This window comes from Choloepus didactylus, chromosome X, assembly GCF_015220235.1.
Source record: "Choloepus didactylus isolate mChoDid1 chromosome X, mChoDid1.pri, whole genome shotgun sequence".
Lineage (NCBI taxonomy): Eukaryota > Metazoa > Chordata > Mammalia > Pilosa > Megalonychidae > Choloepus > Choloepus didactylus.
In genome coordinates, this window is record NC_051334.1 from 193,242,978 (window position 1) to 193,256,317 (window position 13,340).

The 13,340-nt window shown below is 46.7% G+C and overlaps 1 protein-coding gene across 9 annotated transcripts in view; it reads right to left on the reverse strand.

Moving 5' to 3' along the window:
• TMLHE (trimethyllysine hydroxylase, epsilon) overlaps window positions 1-13,340 on the reverse strand; it is a 174,732-nt gene that overhangs the window by 9,217 nt on the left and 152,175 nt on the right. For 7 of the 9 annotated variants that reach the window (XM_037822376.1, XM_037822380.1, XM_037822375.1 and 4 more), the window contains one exon: window positions 2,929-3,048. The exons of the other annotated variants lie outside the window; for them this stretch is intronic. In XM_037822376.1, the coding sequence (XP_037678304.1) occupies window positions 2,929-3,048 (120 nt within the window). The remainder of the gene's footprint in view (window positions 1-2,928; window positions 3,049-13,340) is intronic. 9 annotated transcript variants of the gene reach the window in all.

A 13,340-nucleotide genomic window follows, 5' to 3' on the forward strand; every position in this document is an offset into this window, starting at 1 on the left:
CAAAAAGATTATGACTCACTGAAGACTCAGATGATGGTGAGCATTTTTAGCAATGAAGTATTTTTTTATTTTTATTTTTATAAATGCAATTTTATGGAAATATATTCACACACCATATAATTCATGTAAACTATACTGGAGTCTGAGTGTGTGCAATAACATTATGTCTAAAAAGTATAAAATCAATGGCTCAGAGTATCATCATATAGTTGTGCATTCATCACAATTAATTTTAGAACATTTTCATTACTCCAAAAAATAAATAAATAAAAATTAAAAAATAAAAGTAAAAACGAACACCTCAAACATCCCATACCCCTAATCCCCCCTATTACTTGCTTTGTCTTTTTCTACTCATCTGCCCATACACTGGATAAAAGGAGCATCAGTCATGAGGTTTACACCATCACATGGTAACACCATAAAAGCTATACAGTTATACAATCATCATCAAGAATCAAGGCTACTGCACTACAGTCCAACAGTGTCAGGTATTTCCTTCTATGTATTATAGTACACTAGAAACTTAAAGGAATATCTATATAATGCATAAAAATAACCTCCATTTGCTGGTTTGGATGTATTATGTCTCTCAAAATGCAATGTTCTTTGATGCAATCTCGCAGGGGCTGATGTATTAATGTTGATTAGGTTGGAATCTTTGGACTGGGTTGTTTCCATAGATATGTGACCACCCAACTATGGGTAATACTTTTGATTAGATTATTTCCACGGAGGCTTGGCCCCACCCATTCAGTGTGGGTCTTAAATAAATCATGGAGCCCTATAAGAGCTCATACAGAAGGAGCTCAGTGATGCTGCAGCTGAGAGAGACATTTTGGAGACAGCTGTTGAAAGCAGACTTTTGCTAGCCCAGAGTTTGCTCTGGAGAAGCTGAGATGAAGCCCAGAGTTTACCCTGGAATATGCTAAGACAGGACCCCAAGGCGCTTAGAGAGAAATGTCCTGGGAGAAAGCCATTTTGAAATTAGAACCCCAGAGCAGATGGCAGCCACATGCCTGTGCCTTCCCAGCTGACAGAGGTTTTTCAGACGCCATCAGTGTTCTTCAGAGAAGGTACCCCATTGTTGATGCCTTAGTTTGGACACCTTTATGGCCTTAGGACTATAACTTTGTAATCAAATAAACTCCTTTTATAAAAGCCAATCCATTTCTGGTGTTTTGTACAACAGCAGCTTTAGCAAACTGGAACACTCCAGAATGACCTCTCAATTCTATTTGAAATCTCTTTGCCACAAAATTTTATTTTGTTTCATTTCTAATAAAGTATTTTTAAATTATGGTATGCTCCTTTTTTTTAAACACAATGCTATTGCACAAACTTAATAGACTCCAGTACAGTCTATTAAAACATAACTTTTATATACAGTGGGAAACCAAAAAATTCATATGACTCACTTTATGGTAATAGTCCCTTTATTGCAGCACTCTTAAGCCAAACCCACAATATCTCTGAGGTATGCCTGTACTGATAATCTACTTCATCCTTGCCATTGATTAGAAAGGGTTAAATTAAAGACAGAGACAATTACTTGTCTTTGGTGGTGATCAGAATGGGAAGAGTTAGTATTTGAATTCCAACCCTTGTCCAGCTTCTTCTTAGCTTATGTCTTCTTTCTGTTTTCTGTATCCTCTAGAATGAGATGCAGGGCTGTTGGTCTCTTCACATATCTATAGCTATAATATTGAGCAGGTTCTCTAAAAGCTTCTTTATTTTCCCTCTCCTGAACAAAATATTCTGAAGTTCCAAATGCTTAAAAGAAATCAATGTAACCACAATCAATTGCATATTATCACCCTCTCACACTGTCTTTATAAATCCATAGTGCATTCACTTTACTAATATCATTGCAACTCAGGCCCCCAAGTTCCATCAATACCAGCACCTCTGCCAACAAAATAACAACCACAAAGTTACCTGTAATAGTGGCAAATGGTAGGAAAATTAAGTATGAAATATATTATCTTCGCCTTGTTAGCTTCTCACTCCACAGTACTCTTCTCCAACTTCTTTTAAATGTGATTCAAATTCCCCCTTAATACCATACCTGTTTTGGTTTGCTAGAGGTTCTAAAAGGCAATATACCAGAAATGGGCTGGTTTTAACAATGGGGATTTATTAGCTTACAAGTTGACAGTTCTGCTGCTGTGAAGATGTCCAAATCAAGGCATCATCAGGACGATACCTGGACTCCTCTGTCAGATGGCAAGGCACATGGTGGTGTCTGCTGGTCTCTCCCTTTTCTTCTGGGCCTTGTTGCTTCCAGCTTCTAGCTTCAGTGGCTTCCTTTTTGTTTCTGTGGCTTTCTCTCTGTCTTTCGCTCTCAGCTTCTGTGTGTTTTTCTGAATTTCATCCTCTTATAAAGGACTCCAGTAAGAGGATAAAGACTTACCTGGGCATGCCTCAACTGAAATGACCTAATCAAAAAGGTTCCACCCACAGGAATGGATTCACTTTAAGAACATGATCTTCTGGGTTCCATACAGCCTCCAAACCATCACAATACCCAACTCAGCTGTCTTTGAAGGACTGACCCCTTCTCAATATTATAATAACTAAATGCAAGAAAACTACAAATTCCAAAACCAATGGTTAACCAGTATTTTTTGGTAAGTTATTTATAATTAGTTTGATAAGAATGTAAATTCAACAAAATTAATACTCCATTTTATATAGTAAGGTAGATTTTCAATATTTTTGAAATGTTTATGCCTATGAGACTAAAGAAGACTGAGCTAGGACATCTCAAAATGATGTTTCTAGAAGAAGAGAAAGAAATAGTCACACAAATCAACAGCAGTCAGAAATGATATTGGTTCAAAATGAATGGAAAATGGTTAAGAAACTATTCAGTACTATCACATGTAAAGACCCAAATTTTTAAAGAAGTCTAATAAATACACGTACCCACAGGGCTCTTGAAAATAGGTAGTATCAGTGTGCCGGTCTAGAGCTAGCTTGGTGTAAGCAGTGTCACCCCTGGAGAAATCTGAAGTGAAATACCACATCTTCCCATAGATGGTTTCTCTGTCAAATGAAATGACTTATTAGCTATTCAAAATTATAATTCTTGTCTTTCAAAACTTTCCCCAATGTTTTCTTTAATTCCTCCCTTACAAATAAGAATAGATATTTTGGCTCCAGATTTCCATCTGTAAGATGAAGATGGCACCTGAATATATTAGTCTTGACAATTCTGTTACTGATTCATACTCTAGGAAGTTGGGGAGAAATAATGTATTCTGAAAGCTTAGGGAATCATCATATTCAGTTTATGCACCTAGTTTTAATAGTCTTCACATTCAAGTTCCTTCCATGCTCTCATCTTCTGTGATGGTTAGGTTCATGTGTCAACTTGGCCAGGTGATAGTACCCAGCCGTCTGGTCAAGCAAGCACTGGCCTAACCATTGCTGCAAGGACGTTTGGGGCTGGTTAATAAACCAACAGGCTGGTTCATTAAATCATCAGTCAATTGGCTGCAGCTGTGACTGATGACACCAACAAGGGGCGTGTCTTCCACAATGAGAGAATGCAGGCAGCTGGATTTAATCCAATCAATCAGTTGAAGACTTTTAAGTGAGACAGATAGAGGACCTTCACTTCCTCTTCAGCTACCCAGCAAAGCATTTCCTGAGGAGTTCATCGAAGTTGCTGGTTCGTTTCCTGAGGAGTTCATCAAACATCTTCATTGGAGTTGCCAGTTTGCTGCCTGCCCTACGGAATTTGGACTTGTGCACACCCACAGTTGTGTGAGACACTTTTATAAATCTTATATTCATAGATATCTCCCATTGATTCTGTTTTCCTAGAGAACTCTAATTAATACAACTTTCTTGCATTTTATAAAAAGATGTTTATATGCAGCTGGTATGTAAGTGATTTATGAAGACACTCACACATCCTTTGGACATATATGCATAAGAAAAAGAGCAAAGTATAGTTTATGTTCTTGAGACTTGCTGTATCATTGCTGTTGCATCTCTCTTTGAGGTACACAATCATAGATTTTTACTTTATAGTTATTTTCCTGGTGGGCTCATAGGTGACCAAGGGTCACTTTAATTCTTCAGCATTCAGAATTCATCTTATTCTCTAATGTCTTCAAGTCTGAATAGGAAATGTTCTTCCTTTTGAACTATAATCTATAAACCCTCCCAATTAATTTTTTTCAGAATATTTATTTGAGGATTCTCAGACTGTGGTTTTTTTTTTTTTTTAATTCAGTTTTATTGAAATATATTCACAAACCATACAGTCATCCATGGTATACAATCAACTGTTCACAGTATGATCATATAGTTATGCGTTCATCACCACAATCTATTTCTGAACATTTTCCTTACATCAGAAAGAATCAGAATAAGAATAAAAAATAAAAGTGAAAAGAGAATACCCAAACCATCCCCCCATCCCACCCTATTTGTCATTTAGTTTTTACTCCCATTTTTCTACTGATTTTTTTTCAATTTTTTAACTTTGTTTATCAAAAAATTAAAAACAAACAGGCAAACAACAACCAAAACAACCCCACATTTCAAACAAAGCAATGGATTAAGGAAAACAAATAACCTAAAATAACTACTTTGCTTCCAATATGTTCCTATCATACCCCAAGAAAATTAATAAACCATGTCCAAACAGAGGAGTAAGAAAAACAAATAATCTAAAATAACTACATTGCTTCCAACATGATCTTACTATATCCAAGAAAGTTTACAAACCATAATCATTCCTGAGCATTCCCATAACATTGAGATTACCCTCCATAGTTTATCTGTTCTTATTAGATTATCATTCCCCCTCCACTAATTGGTATCTCTAGGTCCCCTACATTCTACAGTATAAAACATTGTACATTTTTCACAGAATTCACATTAGTGGTAACATACAATATCTCTCTTTTTGTGCCTGGCTTATTTTGCTCAGCATTATGTCTTTTTTTTTTTTTAATCTTCATTTTATTGAGATATATTCATATACCACGCAGTCATACAAAACAAATCGTACTTTCGATTGTTCACAGTACCATTACATAGTTGTACATTCATCACCCAAATCAATCCCTGACACCTTCATTAGCACACACACAAGAATAACAAGAATAATAATTAGAGTGAAAAAGAGCAATTGAAGTAAAAAAGAACACTGGGTACCTTTGTCTGTTTGTTTCCTTCCCCTATTTTTCTACTCATCCATCCATAAACTAGACAAAGTGGAGTGTGGTCCTTATGGCTTTCCCAATCCCCTTGTCACCCCTCATAAGCTACATTTTTATACAACTGTCTTCGAGATTCATGGGTTCTGGGTTGTAGTTTGATAGTTTCAGGTATCCACCACCAGCTACCCCAATTCTTTAGAACCTAAAAAGGGTTGTGTAAAGTGTGCGTAAGAGTGCCCACCAGAGTGACCTCTCGGCTCCTTTTGGATTCTCTCTGCCACTGAAGCTTATTTCATTTCCTTTCACATCCCCCTTTTGGTCAAGAAGATGTTCTCCGTCCCACGATGCCAGGTCTACATTCCTCCCCGGGAGTCATATTCCACGTTGCCAGGGAGATTCACTCCCCTGGGTGTCTGATCCCACGTAGAGGGGAGGGCAGTGATTTCACCTTTCAAGTTGGCTTAGCTAGAGAGACAGGGCCACATCTGAGCAACAAAGAGGCATTCGGGAGGAGGCTCTTAGGCACAACCATAGGGAGGCCTAGCCTCTCCTTTGCAGCAACCGTCTTCCCAAGGGTAAAACCTGTGGTAGAGGGCTCAACCCATCAAACCACCAGTCCCCTATGTCTGTGGTCATGTTAGCAACCATGGAGGTGGGGTAGGCGAACACCCCTGCATTCTCCACAGGCTCCTCAAGGGGGCACTGCATCTTTTTTTTTTTCCTTGTTTTTTTTTTTTTTTTTTAACTTTCCCTTCTTTTTTAAATCAACTGTATGAAAAAAAGTTAAAAAGAAAACAAACATACAATAAAAGAACATTTTAAAGAGACCATAACAAGGGAGTAAGAAAAAGACAACTAACCTAAGATAACTGCTTAACTTCCAACATGTTCCTACTTTACCCCAAGAAAGTTACCTAATATAGCAACATTTCTGTGAACTTGCTCCTACTATATCCATCAGAAATTAACAGACCATAGTCATTCCTGGGCATCCCCAGAACATTAAATAGCTTATCTGTTCTTCTTGGATTATTGTTCCCCCTTCCTTAATTGCTCTCTATTGCTAGTTCCCCTACATTCTACATTATAAGCCATTTGTTTTACATTTTTCAAAGTTCACATTAGTGGTAGCATATAATATTTCTCTTTTTGTGCCTGGCTTATTTCGCTTAGCATTATGTCTTCAAGGTTCATCCATGTTGTCATATGTTTCACGAGATCGTTCCTTCTTACTGCCGCGTAGTATTCCATCGTGTGTATATACCACATTTTATTTATCCACTCATCTGTTGAAGGACATTTGGGTTGTTTCCATCTCTTGGCAATTGTGAATAATGCTGCTATGAACATTGGCGTGCAGATATCTGTTCGTGTCACTGTGCGGGACACTGATTACGTGCTTCAACTTGGCGGGCCTGGGCTGGGGGACCGGATCCACCCCTGGGGAGGGTAGTGGGCACGGGCGACAGCGCCCTCTACAGCCCCCCGGGCCTGGGAAAGTGAGGCCGGAGGCAGGCCCCATTTCCTCACCCAAAATACACCACTGTTAGGGGAGGCTTGCCGGAGGGAACCGCCTTTTCCCCACCCCCTTATCTTGCCCGGACACTCCCCGTCGCCAGTGCAACTCCCATCACCACCGGTGCGCATACATTGTTGCCAGACACCGTTACGGGAGCAACTCTCGCCCCTTTTCAATCAACCTCCGCGCCCTCTCAGAACCAATCCAAGCCTTTAACCTCTACAGCTACCCCGCCCTCTAAACCGCCCGATATAAGCTTGTACTCTCCCCTAATAAACTCTCTCTTGGTTTATTCACCCTAAAAGAACCGTGTCCCGCCTGTTCCTTTCTCGCCGCCCTCCATACTTTGCACGCCTCCCGCCGGGGACCTGGCCAAGTCCCCCGCCTCGCCCTCGCCTCCGGGAAAGAGCCCCCGCCGCCGGTACCCTCGGAGCAATCCTGAGAGCCTAGGATTTAGCAACCGGCCGCCACCCTCCCCCAGACGAGTCAACTGCGACCGCAACTGGCGCCCAACGTGGGGCCCCTGGAATTAAAAGTCCTCTCCACGCAGCGGTCCAGTGAAACCACCCGCTCGCCCGGACGCCTCTCCAGCTCCCCTTCTCCTCGCCTGCAAAGTAAGGGCCGCCTCTCCCTCGCCGCCCCGCGGAGCCGCCCCTCCCTCGCCGCTCCACGTCTGGAGCCACCCCTCCCACGCCGCTCCGCGCCCGGGCCGCTCTTCCTTTCCCGCGTTAACCTAACTCTTACCCCCGACTACCTTTCGTCTTCTCTTCCTATGTCCCCCCATTCCTCCTAACACTCTTCCTCCAGTAGCTTTCCCTCTTCCCCTCCATTACTTTGCTGTGGTCCTTTGTGTCTTTGTTTCTTTGTTTCGCGCGGTGTGCCTCTTTGCGACCGCCCCCCCCAAACTGCTCTCGCTACTAGAGGCTCCTGCCTCCTATTCTCGCCGTTTCCTCGGTTTACCTCATTTTCTTTACTCAATAATCAACCCCCCTTTTTTTCTTTTCTCACTCCGCTATGGGTAATCGTCTATCTGCACGCCAAGCACCCCAAGGTCGCGCTCTGGCGGGTCTCCTAGACACACATCGCTGTAAAGTGTCTGTCCGGCAGCTGCAGGTATACTGGGACCTCCTGCTGCCCTTTAACCCATGGCTCACCACTTGCCATCTTTGGGACCCTGTTACTTATGATCGCCTTATTGATCGGGTCACCAACGCCATGGAACATGAGAGCAAGCGCTTCCCTCCCGGCTTGCTCCCCACCTTAATAACCGTCCGCTCCTGCCTTCAAGGCTCCCTCCCCCCGATCAAGGCCCCATTAAATCCAAGGAGGCCCTATCAACCCAGCCAACGGATTCAGACAGCGATACTAATGTAGACCACGATTCGGACACAGAATCCTTAGTCGAGCAAATTAACAACGCGCTCGAAGTCGCCCCCCAAAAACAAAGCAATACTAAGCCTCGCCAAGATGGCGAACTTCCTCCTTCTTCTTCCATCGAGGGGAGGAAGTGCTCCGGCGATGACGTCAGCCCTAAGCTGGGCCGGAAACCGCATGCGCTTTACCCCGCCCTTTCACAGGGCGGAGTTAGTCCGCCATCTTATGCCTTGGGCCCCGCCCTTTCACAGGACGGAGCTAGTCCACCATCTTATGCCTTAGCCACTCCCACCGCGCCGCCGTCTTGCGACACTTGGGGCCTCCCACTTCCGCCTCCCCCTCCGGCGAGCTCCCCCTCGGAGCCGCTACCGGCAGCTGCCGCCGCTCCTCCCACCCTGCCGACTAACAACCCCTGGCTGCCTTCTACACCTCAAGGCAACCCTTGGGGCAACGCTCCCCCTACCCCCACTCCCGCGCCAAGCCCTCTGCAAGCGCGTCCTCCTTTCTCTCGTGCTTTTCGCTCTTTCCTCTTAACCTTACCCCCACACCACAGAAACCGTATGACTGGTATCCCATTGACTCTGATACTATCAAGCAGCTTCGCAGGGCCGTCAAGGAAGACGGGTTAGGTAGCCCATACGCTTCCCAATTACTACAGGATATCGCCATGAACTTTTGCCTCCCCCAAGACTGGGCCTCGCTTGCCCGTTCCATTCTTAACCCCGGCCAGTTTGTAGATTGGTGTGCTCACTTCCAGGCGGAAGCAGCTAAGCAAAGCGAGCAAGACGCAGCCACTGGAGTCTATCATCACCCCGAAGCCTACTTGGGCACGGGAGCGTTTATAAATGCATCCGCCTATATTAATGCACCTGCCGCCTTTTGGCCTATCCTTCGGGGAATCGCCTTGCGAGCTTTTGCCAACTGTTCTGCCTGTCGGCCTACTAAATTCACCAAGCTCCTCCAGGAGCCAAATGAGCCTTTTGCCACCTTTGTCTCTAGGGTTGAGGAAACCTGCGCTCGAAAGGTTAATGATCCCCAGGCCCAACTGGCTCTCGCTCGAGAACTCATTCTCGAGGGAGCCAATCCCCCTTGCAAGCAGGCTATTCTTCCCTTGCGGGAGAAGAGCCTATGCGATTGGATACTCGCCTGCAGCGCCTTTGACCCAGCTGCCGCGTCCCTAGCCCAGGCCGTCTCTGGCACTGTCACTGCCGCCTTAGCCGCCACCACCGGTTGTTTTAAGTGCGGGCAGAGCGGTCATTTTGCCTGGGAGTGCCCCAATGCAGAAGTCAACCGCCCGCCTTTCATGCAGCGTAATGGGCGCCCCCCTCCCACTCCTTGCCCACGCTGCCAGCGTGGCTATCACTGGGCGCGCGATTGCAAGAGCAGCCCCAGAGATCTTAGCAAGGATAGCTTAAAAAACCTCTGCTATCCCTGGTGCCCTGACGGCAGTCAGCGCCAGGGCACTGAGCAAGCTTTAAACTCCAAGCGGGGCAAGCCTCAGCCCCGCCCCTAAGAGGCAGCGTGCCGGCCGGTTCTAATAAAACTAATCACTTCACCGGCAGTAAAACGCTTCTCTGGACAGTCCCTATCACCCCAGAAAAGCCTACTCGTAAGTTAAGAATAGAGGGGCAATGGTACACGGGCACGCTCGATTCAGGGGCAGAGGTCTCTTGCATGCCCGCTCAGTATGCCACCATGTGCATGGTTCTCGATGGTCCCTCGGTAGTGGGAGCCACTGGTACCTCCACCTCTCTTCAGGCCATAGGGCCCATTAAGTGGGAGGATGAAGAGGGCCACTCAGGCACCTTCCGCCCGTTATTTCTACACACCATAGACCAAATTTTATGGGGCCGTGACATCCTCGCCGCCTCTGGGGCAGTGCTTACCACGCAGCCCCCCCAATAATGTGCGCCACTGCTCGTTTAACACCTCCAGCGCCCGTTCCTCTGCAGTGGGATACTGAGGAACCTATATGGGTGGAGCAGTGGTCCCTTCCCACGCATAAATTAGTAACACTCCAAGCCCTTGTCCAAGAACAATTGGACGCTGGCCACATAGAGCCTTCTACTAGTCCCTATAATTCGCCAGTGTTTGTTATTCATAAAAAAGCCACAGGGAAATTTAGGCTCCTCAATGATCTGCGGGAAATCAATAAGCATATTCTTCCCATGGGTTCCCCGCAGCCTGGCCTCCCCCATCCGGTAGCCATCCCGGCCCACTATCATGTAGCCACCATTGACATCAAAGACTGTTTCTTTTCCATCCCGCTACATGAGCGAGACTGCCCGCGCTTTGCCTTTACAGTTCCCGTCCCCAATCACGCGGGAGCGGCTAGCAGGTACCAATGGAAAGTCCTCCCTCAAGGGATGCGTAACAGTCCGGCCATCTGCCAAATGTATGTTAATCACGCAGTGGCCCCCCTGCGAAAGCAGGCCATGCTCATCCATTACATGGATGACATCTTGGTGGCCTCTGAGGACGCCGAGGCGCTTCCTCTAATCCTCAAAGACCTCACCACTAATTTAGCTGACCTCGGCCTTACGGTTCAGCCCGATAAAGTTCAAATTGTGCCACCATTAGCCTTCTTAGGGTTTAGTATTAATAGAACCATTGCCCCGTCCGCTCCCCAGCTGGACATACCGGATCAGGTCACTATCACTGAGCTTCAACAGCTCTGCGGTCAGATCAATTGGCTCCGCTCTGCGTTGCCGATCACCACCGCACAGCTCCAACCACTCTTTATGCTGCTGAGTGTCCCTGAAGCCCCGCCGCTAGCAATCTCCCGGCGCATTAAGCTCACCCAGGAGGCAAAGGAAGCCATTGCCGCTATTAACAAGGCACTCGCCGCCTGCTGTCTCAACAGGTTCAGCACTAAAGAGGGCAATCTTATAGCACTCATCCTTCCTACGCCCGGCACACCCATGGGCTGCCTGTGGCAGAAAGGCCCTCTACTTTGGGTGCACCCTGCTAAAAGCCGGCTTAGAAAAATTTGCCCCGCGGTGCGGCTCTGGATCAGCCTAGCTTCAGATCTAGTCACCCTGGCTGTTCATGTATTCGGAGAGCCGCCAGAAAAAATTGTTTGGCCCCTAGACGCAGGCCAAACCCGCCTGCTTATACGTGACAACCCGGACATGCAAATCCTTTTAGAAGGATTTCATGGGGAATTCAGCTGCCACTATCCTAGCCATCGGCTGTTACAGGGACTCGCCAAGCTTCCCTTCCGCAGCCCCTTCCATCCTTTCCCCTCCTCTGCACCCATCCCGGGTGCCACTACCGTCTTTACTGACGCCTCCAAAACCCGTTTCGCCTTCCTCTCTTATTCGCAGGACCATCCGGAACCCCGCCTATTCAGTTATGTCAACCTTCATTCAGTCCAAGTGGGGGAAATTCTGGCAGTGTCATACGCGCTAAACGCCCACTGCAACCACCCAGTAAACATTTTCACTGACAGCCTCTACACGTATCAGGTCTGCCGAGTCCTTGCATTTTCCACCTTTTTCCCCGGGAACTCGGCCATCGATAAAGCACTTTCTGACCTCAGAAGCATCTTAGAGCATAGACAGGATCCTTGGTTCGTTAGCCACATTCGTAGTCACTCAGGCCTTCCGGGGCCCTTGGCTAATGGCAACAGTATAGTAGACCAAGCGGTCTCAGCTCAGACTACCCAAGCTATGCTAACCCACACGGCAGCCCCTCCGGGGGACGCTGTTAACCAGGCCAAGTTATTGCATTCCAGGTTTCACTTTTCGGCTATGTCATTGCATCATTTATGTGGCCTCCCCCTAGATACCTGTAAACATCTTGTCCGCAATTGTGCAACTTGTGCGCCCTTTGCGCCGCTTGGCCCCCTGCAACCTCAGGGAGTCAACCCACGAGGCCTAAAACCCAATTCTAGATGGCAAATGGATGTAACTCATGTTCCGTCCTTTGGGCGCCTCAAGTATGTACATGTAATGATTGACACCTTCTCAGCCATGTGTTATGCAGTCCCCCTCGCCGGGGAAACGGCCAAACACTGTATCAAGGCCCTAAGACAGGGAATTCTCTTCATGGGAGTCCCCTGGGACATAAAAACGGACAATGGGCCTGCCTATCGCAGTGCCTCCTTTGCGGCCTTTCTTCAGTTATATAACATCACCCATCATTTCGGCATCCCCTATAATCCACAGGGGCAAGCCATTGTGGAAGCAGTCCATCGCCGCTTGAAAACACAAATTGAAAAAGAGAGGGCAATGCTCCCCCAGGCAACTCCAGGGGACCTTATCATAGCAGCCCTTATTCACCTTAATCTACTCACATTCAATAAGGAAGGGCTTTCGCCCCTACATAAACATTGGGGGCCCTCGTATAGGCCCACCCAGGCCCCGATGGTCTACTGGAAGGACCCAGAGAATAATACCTGGAAGGGTCCCTCCCCACTCCTCGCCCAGGGGCGTGGGTTTGCTTGTGTTTTCCCAGATGATGCAGCACAACCAATCTGGATCCCAGGAAGGGCAATCCGGCCCGCCACCAGCAACCACGCGTCTAACGAGACGAGAACGCCGCCGTCTCCGCAGCATAACGCACCAGATGACAACAGTACACCTGAGCCTGGACCCCAGTCCGGGTGAAACCCCGGAGAAACAAGAAATCAGAGAAATTATACGCCTCTATAGACGGGCAAAAGCCAGCCCCCTACACCTCCATAACCCCCACCCGAGCATTGCTTCCCTTCTAACAATCATGCTGGCTCTCGCCTCTTCTACCCAGGCTGTCTACCAGCCCCACTCCCCTCACCAGCCTTGGAAATGGACCTTGGCACGGTGGGAAGATTCCACAGTTATACAAACCCAGGTTACAGCAGGGCGACCTTCCTTTCTTGTCAACACAACTGATCTATTTCTCACTCCTTCCGTACGCCCCACTGGTTGGAATCAAGCCCAATATTATATGTGCCCATCCTCAAATCCTGGAAAACAGTACTGCAATTCCCCCAACCAATACTACTGTGCATATTGGGGATGTGAAACATTAGCCACTCAGTGGGAGACTTACGCCACTGATCATTACCTAACTCTAAAATGGGCCCCCTTTAACTGCAAACCACCTCAAGAACCCATTAACTGGGGTATCTATGGAGGCCATCACCAGATTGCACCTACAGGTACCTGCTCACATTTAAATCTCAGTGTGCAGCTCCCCAATGATCCCTCCTGGTTACTCGGTCGAACCTGGGGCTTCAGAATTTATTTGAAAGGAGTCGACCCAGGTTCCCTTATTCTTGTAAA